The 16,653-nt window shown below is 46.8% G+C and overlaps 1 protein-coding gene across 1 annotated transcript in view; it reads right to left on the reverse strand.

Annotated features, from left to right (window-relative positions):
* The window catches only part of LOC118361335 (latent-transforming growth factor beta-binding protein 1-like), a 139,753-nt gene that overhangs the window by 60,140 nt on the left and 62,960 nt on the right, over positions 1–16,653 (reverse strand). Inside the window, exons 8-10 of the mRNA XM_052476912.1 lie at positions 16,302–16,401; positions 11,235–11,318; positions 1,176–1,298 (exon numbers count right to left, since the gene is read on the reverse strand). Of these exons, the coding sequence (XP_052332872.1) occupies positions 1,176–1,298; positions 11,235–11,318; positions 16,302–16,401 (307 nt within the window). The remainder of the gene's footprint in view (positions 1–1,175; positions 1,299–11,234; positions 11,319–16,301; positions 16,402–16,653) is intronic.

The following is a 16,653-nucleotide window of genomic DNA, read 5'->3' on the forward strand; positions in this document are numbered from 1 at the left end:
TGTCTAGAGGGGGGGGGGTTCAATGACAGGCAACATATGCAGGGGAGGGGGCAGACACAATGGCTGATGTCACTGATGAATTTCAAACGCCTCCTTTTTCCATGTAAGAACAAAACGGCAGCAAGGCTCCTTGCCGTAGCCAGTGATGTTGATGAATGGCCACTCAGGTTTCATTAGCAATGAGATAAATAGAGGGGAACCAGGAATAGAAGAAAAAACAAGAATGACAACACACACACAGAAACACACATACAAACAAACACACAAACACACACACACACACACACACACACACACACACACACACACACACACACACACACACACACACACACACACACACACACAGAAACACACATACAAACACACACACACACACACACACACACACACACACACACACACACACACACACACACACACAGACACACACACACACACACACACACACACACACACACACACAGTGGTCGGACTGGAAGAGACAACGAGCCGACAGGGAAACACAGATTACATTGGAACAGTGATTAAAGGCCATCACTGTTCAATCGTTCTCCGACCAAAAACCCAGAGAACATAGAATCAGGTCAATAGGATTTTAATCCCTCCCTCCCTCCATCCCTCCTTCCGTCCCTCCCTCTTTCAGTAGAGAGAAATGAGATCTGCTGTGTTTTCAAATGCTGTGCCTTGTGTTCCATGCTCTAGGGGGAATCTGATTAATTTGATAAACACCATGCTTTTCATCCATGCATTTTCGTCTGTTCCCACATTCGTATGCATTTCATCAAAACGCAGCCTTTGCAGTACGATTTGCGGCATTCACAACATTCTTAGACTGCAACCCAGACTGTATGGGCTGAATTAATACAAATTCAAAGAAATGTATGGGAAATGTATGTCACCCAAAAATGGCACTGAGAGAGAGAGAGAGGGAGGGAGAGGGAGAGATACAGAGAGAGAGAGAGAGAGAGAGAGAGAGAGAGGGAGAGAGAGAGGGAGAGGAAGAGGGAGAGGAGAGGGAGAGGGACAGAGAGAGAGAGAGAGAGAGAGAGAGAGAGAGAGAGAGAGAGAGAGACAAAGAGAGAGAGAGAGAGAGACAGAGAGAGAGAGACAAAGAGAGAGAGAGAGAGAGAGAGAGAGAGAGAGAGAGAGAGAGAGAGAGAGAGAGGACTTACGGATACAGGTGGAGAGGGTGGGGTCAGGGATGAAGCCGGCCTTACAGCTGCACCTGTAGCTACCCATGGTGTTCAGACAGTCTCCGTTGGGACACACGCCCTGCAGCTGGCACTCATTAAGATCTGCAACAGAACAACAAGGAGAGGAACAAAGTAATGCACTGTTGATATACATATTAGTGTTTATTACACAGTACAGAAAGGAACATGGACTGAATGTGCATATAATGGAGTTGTGTGCAAAACACAGCCTCATAACCCTGGTTTAGCCGCATAATCCTGGTGTAGCCTATTAACCCTGGTGTAGCCGCATAACCCTGGTGTAGCCGCATAACCCTGGTGTAGCCGCATAATCCTGGTGTAGCCTATTAACCCTGGTGTAGCCTATTAACCCTGGTGTAGCCTATTAACCCTGGTGTAGCCTATTAACCCTGGTGTAGCCGCATAACCCTGGTGTAGCCGCATAACCCTGGTGTAGCCTATTAACCTTGGTGTAGCCACATAACCCTGGTTTAGCCGCATAACCCTGGTGTAGCCGCATAACCCTGCTGTAGCCCATTAACCCTGGTGTAGCCTATTAACACTGGTGTAGCCTATTAACCTTGGTGTAGCCTATTAACCTTGGTTTAGCCGCATAACCCTGGTGTAGCCGCATAACCCTGGTTTAGCCCTTTAACCCTGGTTTAGCCCTTTAACCCTGGTGTAGCCTATTAACCTTGGTGTAGCCACATAACCCTGGTTTAGCCGCATAACCCTGGTGTAGCCTATTAACCTTGGTGTAGCCGCATAACCCTGGTTTAGCCGCACAACCCTGGTGTAGCCTATTAACCTTGGTGTAGCCACATAACCCTGGTTTAGCCGCATAACCCTGGTGTAGCCTATTAACCTTGGTGTAGCCACATAACCCTGGTTTAGCCGCATAACCCTGGTGTAGCCTATTAACCTTGGTGTAGCCACATAACCCTGGTTTAGCCGCATAACCCTGGTGTAGCCGCATAACCCTGCTGTAGCCCTTTAACCCTGGTGTAGCCTATTAACCCTGGTTTAGCTGCATAACCCTGGTGTAGCCGCATAACCCTGGTGTAGCCGCATAACCCCGGTGTAGCCGCATAACCCTGGTGTAGCCTATTAACCCTGTTGTAGCCGCATAACCCTGGTTTAGCCCTTTAACCCTGGTGTAGCCTATTAACCCTGGTGAAGCCTATTAACATTGGTGTAGCCTATTAACCCTGGTGTAGCCTATTAACCCTGTTGTAGCCGCATAACCCTGGTTTAGCCCTTTAACCCTGGTGTAGCCTATTAACCCTGGTGTAGCCTATTAACATTGGTGTAGCCTATTAACATTGTTGTAGCCTATTAACCTTGGTGTAGCCTATTAACCTTGGTGTAGCCACATAACCCTGGTTTAGCTGCATAACCCTGGTGTAGCCGCATAACCCTGGTGTAGCCCATTAACCCTGGTGTAGCCGCATTAACCCTGGTGTAGCCTATTAACCCTGGTGTAGCCTATTAACCTTGGTGTAGCCGCATAACCCTGGTTTAGCCGCATAACCCTGCTGTAGCCCTTTAACCCTGGTGTAGCCTATTAACCTTGGTGTAGCCTATTAACCCTGGTTTAGCCACATAACCCTGGTGTAGCCCATTAACCCTGGTGTAGCCTATTAACCTTGGTGTAGCCACATAACCCTGGTTTAGCCGCATAACCCTGGTGTAGCCGCATAACCCTGCTGTAGCCCTTTAACCCTGGTGTAGCCTATTAACCCTGGTTTAGCTGCATAACCCTGGTGTAGCCGCATAACCCCGGTGTAGCCGCATAACCCTGGTGTAGCCTATTAACCCTGTTGTAGCCGCATAACCCTGGTTTAGCCCTTTAACCCTGGTGTAGCCTATTAACCCTGGTGTAGCCTATTAACCCTGTTTAGCCGCATAACCCTGGTTTAGCCCTTTAACCCTGGTGTAGCCTATTAACCCTGGTGTAGCCTATTAACATTGGTGTAGCCTATTAACACTGTTGTAGCCGCATTAACCTTGGTGTAGCCTATTAACCTTGGTGTAGCCACATAACCCTGGTTTAGCCGCATAACCCTGGTGTAGCCGCATAACCCTGGTGTAGCCCATTAACCCTGGTGTAGCCTATTAACCCTGGTGTAGCCTATTAACCCTGGTGTAGCCTATTAACCTTGGTGTAGCCGCATAACCCTGGTTTAGCCGCATAACCCTGCTGTAGCCCTTTAACCCTGGTGTAGCCTATTAACCTTGGTGTAGCCTATTAACCCTGGTTTAGCCACATAACCCTGGTGTAGCCCATTAACCCTGGTGTAGCCTATTAACCTTGGTGTAGCCACATAACCCTGGTTTAGCCGCATAACCCTGGTGTAGCCGCATAACCCTGCTGTAGCCCTTTAACCCTGGTGTAGCCTATTAACCCTGGTTTAGCTGCATAACCCTGGTGTAGCCCATTAACCCTGGTGTAGCCTATTAACCTTGGTGTAGCCACATAACCCTGGTTTAGCCGCATAACCCTGGTGTAGCCGCATAACCCTGCTGTAGCCCTTTAACCTTGGTGTAGCCTATTAACCCTGGTTTAGCCACATAACCCTGGTGTAGCCCATTAACCCTGGTGTAGCCTATTAACCTTGGTGTAGCCACATAACCCTGGTTTAGCCGCATAACCCTGGTGTAGCCGCATAACCCTGCTGTAGCCCTTTAACCCTGGTGTAGCCTATTAACCCTGGTTTAGCTGCATAACCCTGGTGTAGCCGCATAACCCTGGTGTAGCCGCATAACCCCGGTGTAGCCGCATAACCCTGGTGTAGCCTATTAACCCTGTTGTAGCCGCATAACCCTGGTTTAGCCCTTTAACCCTGGTGTAGCCTATTAACCCTGGTGTAGCCTATTAACATTGGTGTAGCCACATAACCCTGGTTTAGCCGCATAACCCTGGTGTAGCCGCATAACCCTGGTGTAGCCCATTAACCCTGGTGTAGCCTATTAACCCTGGTGTAGCCTATTAACCCTGGTGTAGCCTATTAACCTTGGTGTAGCCGCATAACCCTGGTTTAGCCGCATAACCCTGCTGTAGCCCTTTAACCCTGGTGTAGCCTATTAACCTTGGTGTAGCCTATTAACCCTGGTTTAGCCACATAACCCTGGTGTAGCCCATTAACCCTGGTGTAGCCTATTAACCTTGGTGTAGCCACATAACCCTGGTTTAGCCGCATAACCCTGGTGTAGCCGCATAACCCTGCTGTAGCCCTTTAACCCTGGTGTAGCCTATTAACCCTGGTTTAGCTGCATAACCCTGGTGTAGCCGCATAACCCTGGTGTAGCCGCATAACCCCGGTGTAGCCGCATAACCCTGGTGTAGCCTATTAACCCTGTTGTAGCCGCATAACCCTGGTTTAGCCCTTTAACCCTGGTGTAGCCTATTAACCCTGGTGTAGCCTATTAACATTGGTGTAGCCACATAACCCTGGTTTAGCCGCATAACCCTGGTGTAGCCGCATAACCCTGGTGTAGCCCATTAACCCTGGTGTAGCCTATTAACCCTGGTGTAGCCTATTAACCCTGGTGTAGCCTATTAACCTTGGTGTAGCCGCATAACCCTGGTTTAGCCGCATAACCCTGCTGTAGCCCTTTAACCCTGGTGTAGCCTATTAGCCTATTTGGTGTAGCCTATTAACCCTGGTTTAGCCACATAACCCTGGTGTAGCCCATTAACCCTGGTGTAGCCTATTAACCCTGGTGTAGCCCATAACCCTGGTTTAGCCGCATAACCCTGGTTTAGCCGCATAACCCTGCTGTAGCCCTTTAACCCTGGTGTAGCCTATTAACCCTGGTTTAGCTGCATATTAACCCTGGTTAGCCGCATAACCCTGGTGTAGCCTATTAACCCTGTTGTAGCCGCATAACCCTGGTTTAGCCCTTTAACCCTGGTGTAGCCTATTAACCCTGGTGTAGCCTATTAACATTGGTGTAGCCTATTAACCCTGGTGTAGCCTATTAACCCTGTTGTAGCCGCATAACCCTGGTTTAGCCCTTTAACCCTGGTGTAGCCTATTAACCCTGGTGTAGCCTATTAACATTGGTGTAGCCTATTAACACTGTTGTAGCCTATTAACCTTGGTGTAGCCTATTAACCTTGGTGTAGCCACATAACCCTGGTTTAGCCGCATAACCCTGGTGTAGCCGCATAACCCTGGTGTAGCCCATTAACCCTGGTGTAGCCTATTAACCCTGCTGTAGCCTATTAACCCTGGTGTAGCCTATTAACCTTGGTGTAGCCGCATAACCCTGGTTTAGCCGCATAACCCTGCTGTAGCCCTTTAACCCTGGTGTAGCCTATTAACCTTGGTGTAGCCTATTAACCCTGGTTTAGCCACATAACCCTGGTGTAGCCCATTAACCCTGGTGTAGCCTATTAACCCTGGTGTAGCCTATTAATCCTGGTTTAGCCGCATAACCCTGGTGTAGCCCATTAACCCTGGTGTAGCCTATTAACCTTGGTGTAGCCTATTAACCCTGGTTTAGCCGCATAACCCTGGTGTAGCCCATTAACCCTGGTGTAGCCTATTAACCCTGGTGTAGCCTATTAATCCTGGTTTAGCCGCATAACCCTGGTGTAGCCTATTAACCCCGGTGTAGCCTATTAACCCTGCTGTAGCCGCATAACCCTGGTGTAGCCGCATAACCCTGGTGTAGCCGCATAACCCTGGTGTAGCCGCATAACCCTGGTGTAGCCGCATAACTCTGGTGTAGCCACACAACCCTGTTGTAGCCGCATAACCCTGGTGTAGCCACTACATAACTGTTCTGGTCCAAGGCAGCCCTGTAGTTTTAGGTAATTAATGTGGAGTTGAAGAGACAGTTTCAGGTTTTAGGCATAAATCCTGGTTATGTAGTAACATCACAGAAGAGCAGGTTCATTTCCTTAGTTCAAGGTCTGGGTTATGAGGCTGGCTGTGGGACGAACAGCTTTATGCTTTATGTCCTCAGGGGTTCATTGGCTCATTGCAGCTGTGCTGTGTCAGCCAGTCACTAGAGAAGGGTTTCTCAAACTCGGTCCTCGGGACCGCAAGACGTGCACGTTTTAGTTTTTGCCCTAGCACTACACAGCTGATTCAAATAATCAACTAATCCTAAAGCTTTGATCATTTGAATCAGATGTGTAGGGTTAGGGCAAAAAAACAGAACATGCAGCCTTTGGGTCCCGGGGACCGGGTTTGAGAAACCCTGCTTGTTCAGGAGGCAACAGCAGGGTAGACATAATATGTCCGGCTGGAAGAAGGTCAACAGAATGCTCTCCCCCGTATTCTTCCTCCTAACAGGAGACAAGGAGACTTTGTATCCCCTTCCAACTCAGTTGCCTCTTAGCGGTTTACATATACCTGGCTCATTTCTTCTGGCATCCAGTTTACAAGTGCAGTTTGTTATTGAGAGGGCTAAATACGAAGCATGTGTCTGAGTTATGTATCGAAAAGAGAGCTTTGTACAGGAGCAGTACTTCTGTAGCTCAGTTGGTAGAGCATGGCGCTTGTAACGCCAGGGTAGTGGGTTCGATCCCCGGGACCACCCATACGTAGAATGTATGCACACATGACTGTAAGTCGCTTTGGATAAAAGCGTCTGCTAAATGGCATATATTATTATTATTATTATCATGTAGACAGAGAGGGTGCGAGACGCCTGACACTAAGTGGATCGTGTCATGACAAGAGCAGCATCACATCACCGTGTGGCACTCTAACACCAGCCGGCAGCATGTTGATATCCTTCCATGTAAGTCATGAATAGTTCAGCGGCTACATCACGCCCAGGTCCATAACACAGGAGGCTCTGTCAAACTGTCAAAGAACCACTAATCAGGGTCAGAGACGTCACTTCCCAGTGACGTTTCCCCTGGGGTGGGTGAATGAGGGTGTTCCTTCCTGCCCTACAGGATAGATGATCAAAATCCCCCTTTTTTCTTCTCGGGCAGATCTCAAGAGGAGAAAGATGTTTGCGTTAACATTCTTTTCTATGACACCCTCTTGTCGGGAATATCAATGAATGGCAATTATCATCTTACGGGACGCGGCGTGTACTCAAACACGTCTCCACTGGTGGTTTCGCAGTTTCAACACCTGCACCGCTCCTCTGAGCCGCGCCCACCTGCGCTGTCAATCACCGCACTGACAGAATAATTACCCACAAGGCAATAAAAACGGCCCAGCGGTGAGCCGAGTGGAGGAGAGATGAATTGACTATTTCTGGCCCCTTGGGGCCTCACAGAGAGCAGCCAATTGCCTCTGATGACACACGGAGAAATGTGTCATGCTAGGTTGAGGAGAAGCATAGGAGCACAGCTACCATTGGAAATGAGAACCTGGTCTCAATGGGTTCTCCTGGTTAAATAAAGTTGAATAAATCACTGCTCCCTCATCACCTTAATCACTTTGTACTCAAATCCGCTGCCTGGGCTGGAACCAGGGCATGTGAGCAGAGTGAAACAAGTTGCATACCGCTCTGGCACTCCATGTCCTTTCCAACCGCTCCGTGCTCACAGAAAAAATAATGCCACTCCAAATTCGCTCCATTAATTAAAATCACCGTTTGACCAACACACATCTATTCTTGTGACTACCTGGACCTACCATTTGGTTTTGAAGTATTGAAACCAAACCATTTGGATTTGAATGAAAAGTACTTGAAATAATTCATGAAAAAGTGACTGTAAGAAGCGAACATAATTTCAAAAGGGCTACATGTCATATTACACAGCATATAAACACTCTAAATAGGTCAGGAGACAGACAGGGAGCCTAAGAAAGAACTAATTATTTAGGTAATATTATTTCAATTGTTTCAAGGCTATAGCCTACAAAGAAATACATTGTGAAGCATTTGCGAGTGTGACACAATAGACACAGTAGACACAGTAGACTGGCTGGGACATAAAGCGCTCAGCATTTAAACAACATTTTGTTGTATTAAATCATTATAGTTTATAAATTGCGCATATAGGCTGTGACTTACTTAGAATGAAATACAAATGAAACTAAAAATGTCTTATTAGTGCATTGAATTCATTTTTAGAATGAATTTGCAGAGCTACTGGGATGATAAACACCCTTTTGGCCACTCTTGCCAGGCTGGGCAGAGATGCAAAGTTAGTTTTTCTCTCTATAGGTAGGCCTGTAGGTAGGCCTTTCTCTCTATAGGTAGGCCTTTCTCTCTATAGGTAGGCCTTTCTCTCTATAGGTAGGCCTAAAGGTTTTTTAGGCACAATAACCCAATCAAAACGGAAAGCTCCTCGGACGTGGGAATATGCCAGGCCTATTGGGCCAAAATCAATGATGGCCTATTGTATAGATAATAGAACAAAAAATGAACGAAACGTTTAAGAGATCTGATTTTGAGTTTATAAATACTTTGCTACAATGACACACTAAGTTATCTACCCGCCTCGTTCCTTTCTTTTAACATGTGCAGGTAGTAAGTACACCATCACGCTTTTGGGATACGTCTCTTTTCAGATTCCACAATGATTATTTTAGCTGTGGACGCTACATCACCGCACTCCCACTCTTGCTCTTGGTCCTCCTCTTTGTAAGTCAGATTGATTTAGCACCTGTGTGTTTTATCAGTTTCTATCTGAAAATATTTAGCGAACTCCATGAGAGTAGCTAAAGCAAGGGGTTTACAGCCGCACACAAGTAGACTACAGGCGCATGCTCCGCCGGGCATGCCCTGAGCTCGTGAAGGGAACGCTACTGGAGTGAAATTGGAGCTGGGCGAGAAGGCCGATGCTCCAGCCTTTGGGAATCTCGCTCCCTGCTCTTGTCAAATTGGCCTCGCTCCACTCCATCTCTGCTCACATAATCTGTCTGGGACGCACCTGCGCATTAGCCCCCACAACATTCAGCAGTGCCTGAGAAGTGCTAAACTAGAGTATGTGGGAGGGAGATTGGCTTGTCCAAGTGAAATCATACTGAATTTAACCATGCCTAACACCACACTTTGCCCCTAACCTCACCGCTTCAGAACTCAAATGGCTCACTCGGGAATTTAATCAGAACCTGGATCAGACCCGGGACCAAACCGACTCCACACATCTTGAAACCAGCCAAGCAATCCTCTACCTTGTCTCTTTTTCCCTCCACATCTTATATTGGACACAGTCACACCATGTCTGGCGATTAGTAAACACACGTACCTCGCTCCAAGGAAAACAAATTGGAAATTAAATCCAAATCGGCCCTGTAAAAAAAAAGGGTGAATAATAACGGGAACAGGATGTGGTGGATTACAGGGTGAGTCACAGCACCTCCACAGGAATAGCCAAGTCTGGGCTCCTGGGCCCTGGGCCGGCGCTCTGTTCTCCTCAGCCTGGCAGCTCTCCGACTAGGCAGCAAGCAGGCCTCAGCTCCCCTTTCAGAGCCCTTTGCGCTTGGCAAACGCTTTGGCGTGCTGGCGCTCTGCTTCATGGCGAACCAGTGTAACCCTGGCAGATGCCCTCTATTGGTTGTGCCATGCACGACAGTACCAGTGCTGCCAACGAATGGGATTCCTTTGAAGAGAGCAGGGAGAGATGCCAAATGATGTCTCCTGATATCTTCAATGTACCGTCCACTGTTCCAATATATCATTCCTCAATGATGTGGAATAATGTAGTGTGCTAAGTGTTGGGCAGTTGCTATTGTCGAACAAATGCCACAAGTTCGATTTGAAGGAGAAGCCTTCACTAGTTCAGAATCAAATCAAATCAAATGTATTTTGATATCTCAAAGTGCTGTACAAAACCCCTCTCTGTAAGATCGGACCGTTCAAACAGCCAACTACCATGGCGAGGAGCAGAGGTCTGGGTTTGCAGGTGAGATGATGAGAGCGTTACGGGTTATAAATGACTTCTGAAAAAGTGAGCAGTCAGTGAAGTCCCTGAAGCAGAGGCCTGTGGCCCATATGGGCCCCCACCCAGACACTGAGGCTGGCCTTCTCTTTCCCTCTCTATCTCTGTCTCCCTCTCTCTCCCCTTGAACGGAGTGCTGAGTGAATCTTTTAAGATGGTGCCGACGTGCAAGGCAGCTCTACTTCTAGCAGCAACTTTTCAGTATTTATTTTGTGTGCGTGTGTGTTATTTCTTACATTATTAGCCCAGAACGTTTTTTTTTGCATACAGCCGGAAATAACATTTAGCTATCAGAGTGCCAGCAACTCACCAGCATTCCAACCAGAAATACAACTTTCCCGAATTGGATCCTTGGTGACAAGCATTTGGCTACACCCGCAATAACATCTGCTAAATATGTGACCAATAAAATGTGATTTCATTTGAATTGGGCCACAGTGGGTTCAAAAGTCGCTGGCGCCGAGCAGGCTTGAGTTCGAGTGACTCCCCTGAAAGTGGCCAGGCCTGCCAGCCCTGATGTATTGTAGTCATCACTTGCTATATCATATTCAAATTCAATACAGATTAGGGAAATCTATCAAATATGGCACCTGCCTCTTTTTTCCCTCTCTCTCTCCTGCATGGCTGTTATGGTGTTTGGGGTCCTGTTAAAGCAGGATTGATCACTGACGAGCGAGTGGAGCAGGTCAGGAGGAGAAAGAAAATAATACAAAAAACTTTCATCCTTGATGGATTTCAGGCAGCTCTGGGAGACAACAAATGGCAGCTGGCACACTCGGGTTGTTAAATTAAGAATACATTCTCTCTCGCCTCAGAGTTGGCTGAGTGAGTGCGTCTGTGGAGGACCGGAAGGTAAGGGACCAGCAGAGGGTGCTGTGTACAGGTAGACAGGCCCACACCGCCCAAGGAAGGAGTAGAGCAGAGAAGAGCGCACAGGACACCAACACAAAGCGAGAGAATTATATCATTGTCAAAAGGAAGCATATTCATTCCCGTTTCTGGTTTGCAGCCCTGCTCTCTAGCAGGGTTTTATGTGGCTGGTGACAAATCATTTCTCTTGGCAAAGCCCTCCTCCACGCTAAGAAACGCTCTCTGTGTGGGAAAACACAAGCGCAACCATGCCAGCGGGTCGACGCAGAGAGGTTGAACTAGAGGTGGGCCGCAGCTCTTACCTTGGCAGTGGGAGTTGTTGATGCGCTTGTATCCCTGGGGGCAGTCCATCGCCTGTCTGGATCCTCCAGCTGTCAGAGGAATAGCTGGAGAGGAGAGAGAGAGAGAGAGTTCTTTGTTTTGACGCCCATCATTCCATCTCTGAGGCGTATAGGACTCAGAGCAAATGTAGGTCGGGTATATACGCTTCCTTCTCGCACATGAACACGTTTGAGGACATGTCAAGGTTTTTTCAAATGCATTATGCATTTTCTACTGATACTTTGGGGATTCCTTCTGACTTCTGAGTAGACCGCATTTGAGGATTCATCCAGAATTGTTTAGGAAGGAGGAAGGCCCCTCTGACAGTCTCTACTCTGACCTGTTCAACACAGACACGATCCATCAAACAAACACCTTGAGTAAGAACCAACGTGTCATCTGACACACGTGCATGCATGCATACAACACGCACACACACACACACACACACACACACACACACACACACACACACACACACACACACACACACACACACACACACACACACACACACACACACACACACACACACACACACACACACACACACACACACACACACACACACACACACACACACACACACAATTCAGTTTATCGCACTGGAAGTGTCACCTAGAACAGTTACATAGTTTATCATGACTCCAGACTAGAGGTGGCATCAGGAAACCTGCCAAGAATAAAAACCATCACACGTGGTTTTGTTTGATGACAGGTTGCTTTAATCCCACTTTGATCTGAAATCACGAATGCATGGTGTTGTCCTCCTGACGCAGGCCTCTCAGCTCACTAGCATTGTCTGATAGCTGTTAAAGGACAAGAATAAGGATCTCAAGCTGACCTCTCGGGAAAATGAGAATCACGGCAAAAGAAAAAAAAAATTCTGCTACCACATGGATTGGAGTTGAACGACGGCACAAGCATCCATTATATGAAAAGGAAATGAAAGGGAAGATATGGGTAAAACACCCCTTCTCTCACGTGCACTCTCACGTGCACATGCACGGCAACTGATCAAACCCACGAACAAACACTTCCTCTCATGCATTCAACTTTCTTATCCCTGGCCACACAAGCCTCAGGGACAGAACACTGTGCAAAAACACCCCCCTGCCTCCTCTTCCAAATGCCAAACACCACGTAGCCTTACTGTTTCATTTACAAAGGTTGACATTAATTGCTTTCGTTGTAAAAACTCAACGAAGGGAGCTGACATCTGTTAATCAAGACTCTGGTTGAGCTCCAATGGGTTGACAGGGGATGAGGGAGGAGGAGAGCCCGAGGGCACAGTCAGAGTCCTCAAAGAGGAACCATTAAACCGCATTGCCCATGGTACCGCTGGCTCAGAATAAATCAAACCATTTCAATGCTGATGGGTGATTGCAGATGGAGAGTTGACTCAAAGTCTGCTTACAGTAATAAGGGGGAATCTAGATCTACTCTGGCAGACGGAAGTACTGATGGAGGGCTTTTCAGGCCCCGTGACAGGGTGGCACCCAAATACCTAAAAGCAGATTGATAACTTGCTAGCCTCGTCAACAGGGAACAAGGCTGTGTTTGTTTGCGCGTAAGCCAATCTATTTAACAGTGAAAACTGTCTCCGGGGCCATAATGTGGCTGTTAACACGGCGCCCACACATAAACACTAACCTCACGCCCCTGCCATTCCTGACTCCCAACACAACCAGTCAGTACACTGTGCCTCCTTTGTACCTCTCAATAACAGGAGACTTTTGGGAACAAACTGGTGAAGGGCTTTAGGTTTTGTTCAGTGTGGAAACCAGGGAAGTAATGGTCGAAAAATACGTGTGGTGATTTCTGACCTTGAAAGAGTCTACCGGTCAGGTAAGACAGGAGTACAAACTAACCGAGTTAAACTTGATTCTCAGGCCCAACAGGGAAAAGTCTCCCTGACATAAAATGAGAGTTAATGAAAACGCCAGGGTAGTGGGTTCGATTCCCGGGACCACCCATACGTAGAATGTATGCACACATGACTGTAAGTCGCTTTGGATAAAAGCGTCTGCTAAATGGCATATATTATTATATTATTATTATTATTATTATTATTATTATTAAAAAGCTGTCATAAGATTATTTGATAATGATTAAAGCGTAGTTATTTCATCTCCAAAGTGCACTGAGGACACAGAGTACTTTGATGCCTGTCTGATTGAGGCAGACTAATCGCTTTTTTCTGGGTTACAAATGAGTTGTTTTTTTTATGAGCTCTTCTTGAGTACAAGCTATTCACGCGAGGATATCCACCGCCCTCCAGTTAATTGAGAGAAAACACATATCTCTAACCGCGTCCCACCCCCGTCTCCTCCCACCATCCCCTCAGTCCCCCAAGCTCTCAACGGTCCCATAGCTTTGGTGCGAAAGAAACAAAGATCATTCTTTAAGCAGAGCCCTTGGGAGATGGTTGGAATGGTCTAATGCAAACATGGGCCTCACCTTCCCCCACTGGGTAACAACAAGCTAAAATAGCCCAGGAAGAGAAAGACAGGACAGCCACGTGGGAACACAGACGACTGATATGGAGACATCCAGGTTTTTTTTTCTCTTTTTAAACAGATCTCTTCTCAAAATAAACCCACAGGGCCAGAAGCCAGCCACCTTTTTTTTTTATCTGGATAAACACAAGGGTCATATTATGTTCCCAAATGAATGTGACTCTGCGTCTTTATTTTGCCTGTTGCCAGCTGATACAAGTGACTGGGCAACTCGTGAGAGTGCATTATTTTGTATTTTATCTTTATTTAGCTAGGCAAGTCAAGGCTAGGATTTTCATTGGAGGTAGGCTAGCAGTGCCTCAAGAGCAGCTGCTCTGAAATGACTGGGCTGGTCATTCTGTTGTTACTTACCGTAACTAGGCTACATTGTGTAACGCGTCTCAGGTGATGAGAGCGAGGCTGTGTCATGTTCATTTGAAAACAGATCTCCCAATTTCTCATTCCTAGCATATTTTTTTTAGCATCCCAGCATAGTTCAACATTTTCCAGAACTATAAACACAAAACGGCGAAAGATCAAGATCAATACTATGTCTGGGTTTCAGTCTGGGTCTGTACAAATCATTATGGATGATACAAGCACGGCAATGTTGTAACGCTCATCTGGGGGTATTAGAGGGATCGATTTTCACCTATTGTAGTCCTTTCCACTTGTGCCCGTATACTGTTGATCATTGCAGATTTGGGCACTGATAAGCCCCTAAATTAGAACGCAGTGGCTGTATAGTAACATGCTATAAATGACGCCAGAGATCAGGCTCTGCGCTTCACAGCGGTGTATGGGTTTTGACTGACAGCCGTTCTGAATTTGAGCACCGCACGCGACAAGAAGACGCCCCCATCCCACCCGCTAAATTGGGCAACTTTATAAAACATTGTTGCTGTCCGAGTGAGGGACATGCTGTAAATGAAGATGCCTCGTTGTATTTTGAAAGATGAGACATTGAGGATTAGAATAAATACTGCTGTGAAGTTATACAAGCAAGCCAAACACCCGTGAGTAAAAATGTGCACTTCACATTTCCATATCCTAAAACTGGTGTCCTATACAGTGTCAGGAAAATGTTCCCACTGTGTTGGATGTACAGTTACAAGATGACATGGCGGCAAACCCAATGCCATTTCTGAACAGAATAAGCCTACGTTCGTCTGTTGTGAAGAACATCTGCCGCAGAACACACACCTGAATGCACTCGTGACTCCTTTCTATCCGCACCAAAATGACCATCTGTTTCTCTGAATTGCCCTGTGAAAGCCTAACACTGGAAGATGGTATTGTATTGCTTATAGCTGGTCATGTCTTTGGGCCGTTTTTGGATTGCTTAAACAACAGTAACTGTGTGATGGCGGGGACGCAGGGTTGTGTTCCAAACAAAACAACTACAAGTGTGCTTCCTCTAGTTCCTCAACTGCACAGCTAGAAGAGCCCAAAAGCACCTTAGAGTTGAAGACTCTTCTTTAAGTCAGAAAAGTGCTTTGAAATAGTTTAGGAACTGTGCACAGTTTGGAGAGGATGTGTGTGGCCACTTGGAGACACCAGTTAGTCCTCTCACTCAAACCCGTGTATCTTCTTGGGTCTTATGTCGCACCCCCCCCCACATTTTCCAGGAATATTCGTATCATGTTACTGAATGTATCCAGAGTATTTTCACATTTCGTGATCAACAAATGCGACGAAAAGTACAGTAAATGTAAAATGCGCGTAAAATCAACAGTGTGATATTTAGATTCAGTCTTGTGTCAGCTGAACTGTGGTGCCCTCACCTTTGGCCTAATCATTTCCCCATCATCTCCAAACTGTTCCGTTTCAATTGCTACCATGCCTGCATATGCTTTACATACTTCTTCTGCAATAAACATGAACATTTAGCCCTACCCATATAGGCCAATTCCCACGAGTGTAAAATGTCACAAGAAAGTTATTAGAGGATTACCATGAGGTGAGTCCGTGGACTGGACACCAGGGAACATAACTGTGGGTATGTTGGAACATAACTGTGGGTCTGTGTCTGGTCTGGGTCTGTTTGCTATGTGAGTCAGCACATTCACACTTGCGTGTCTTCACTGAATTGTACCATTTCTCCAACCCCCCCGCCCATCATTTCCTTCTGCCCCCTTCTCTGTCATTCTCTGTGAAAAACCATTACCCCTCCTTTTTTTTTTGGCAGAAGCCGGGTTCCAATGTGTTGATTGTCTCGACACAAAAAAAAAAACATTTTCTTGGAAGCAGTTAGGAAGTGAGAAACTGCACATGCCAGTAAACTGCTTCCACAGTGCCAGTAAGGTGCATTACCGGATCTATCTTCAACTCCTGTGTCTCGGCAGCCAATAGCCACACGGCACTCACATAAGCTGAGACAAATTTCATTGGGCTGAGACATCCTTAATTGGGTGTACAGTTCATCTGTCTCTGTCGCTGCCTGTCTATCCCACGACAGTCTTTCTCACTCCCCATTCGCCTTCTGATAAAGGCCAAGCATTATAATCTACACCGGTCAAAGAGTGTTACTTGCATTACATCGGTACTTACATGGTTTTGGGCACTTCTGGCATTTGTGGAACCCCCAGGATGTTCCGATGCTCTGACAGCATTCCTCCTGCTTGCTGAGACCAGGGAGGGCCTTGCCACACTGGCATTTAGAAGAGAAAGAGAGAGAAAGAGAGAAAGAGAGAGAGAAATAGAGAAAGGGAGGGGGAAGGAACAGCAGAGGGAAAGACTGAGTGAGCGAGTTCAGTATTTTCAGCCGGGAGAAAAATCCCTCATATTCCTCTATTTGGCTGGCTGAAGTAATAAAAAAAAGCTGCACAACAACGCCTCACGACATGGGCTTGTGAGCCATCAGCATCACACAATGCCCATCTGTCACTCCAACTCCAAGTCT

This window comes from Oncorhynchus keta, chromosome 2, assembly GCF_023373465.1.
Source record: "Oncorhynchus keta strain PuntledgeMale-10-30-2019 chromosome 2, Oket_V2, whole genome shotgun sequence".
Lineage (NCBI taxonomy): Eukaryota > Metazoa > Chordata > Actinopteri > Salmoniformes > Salmonidae > Oncorhynchus > Oncorhynchus keta.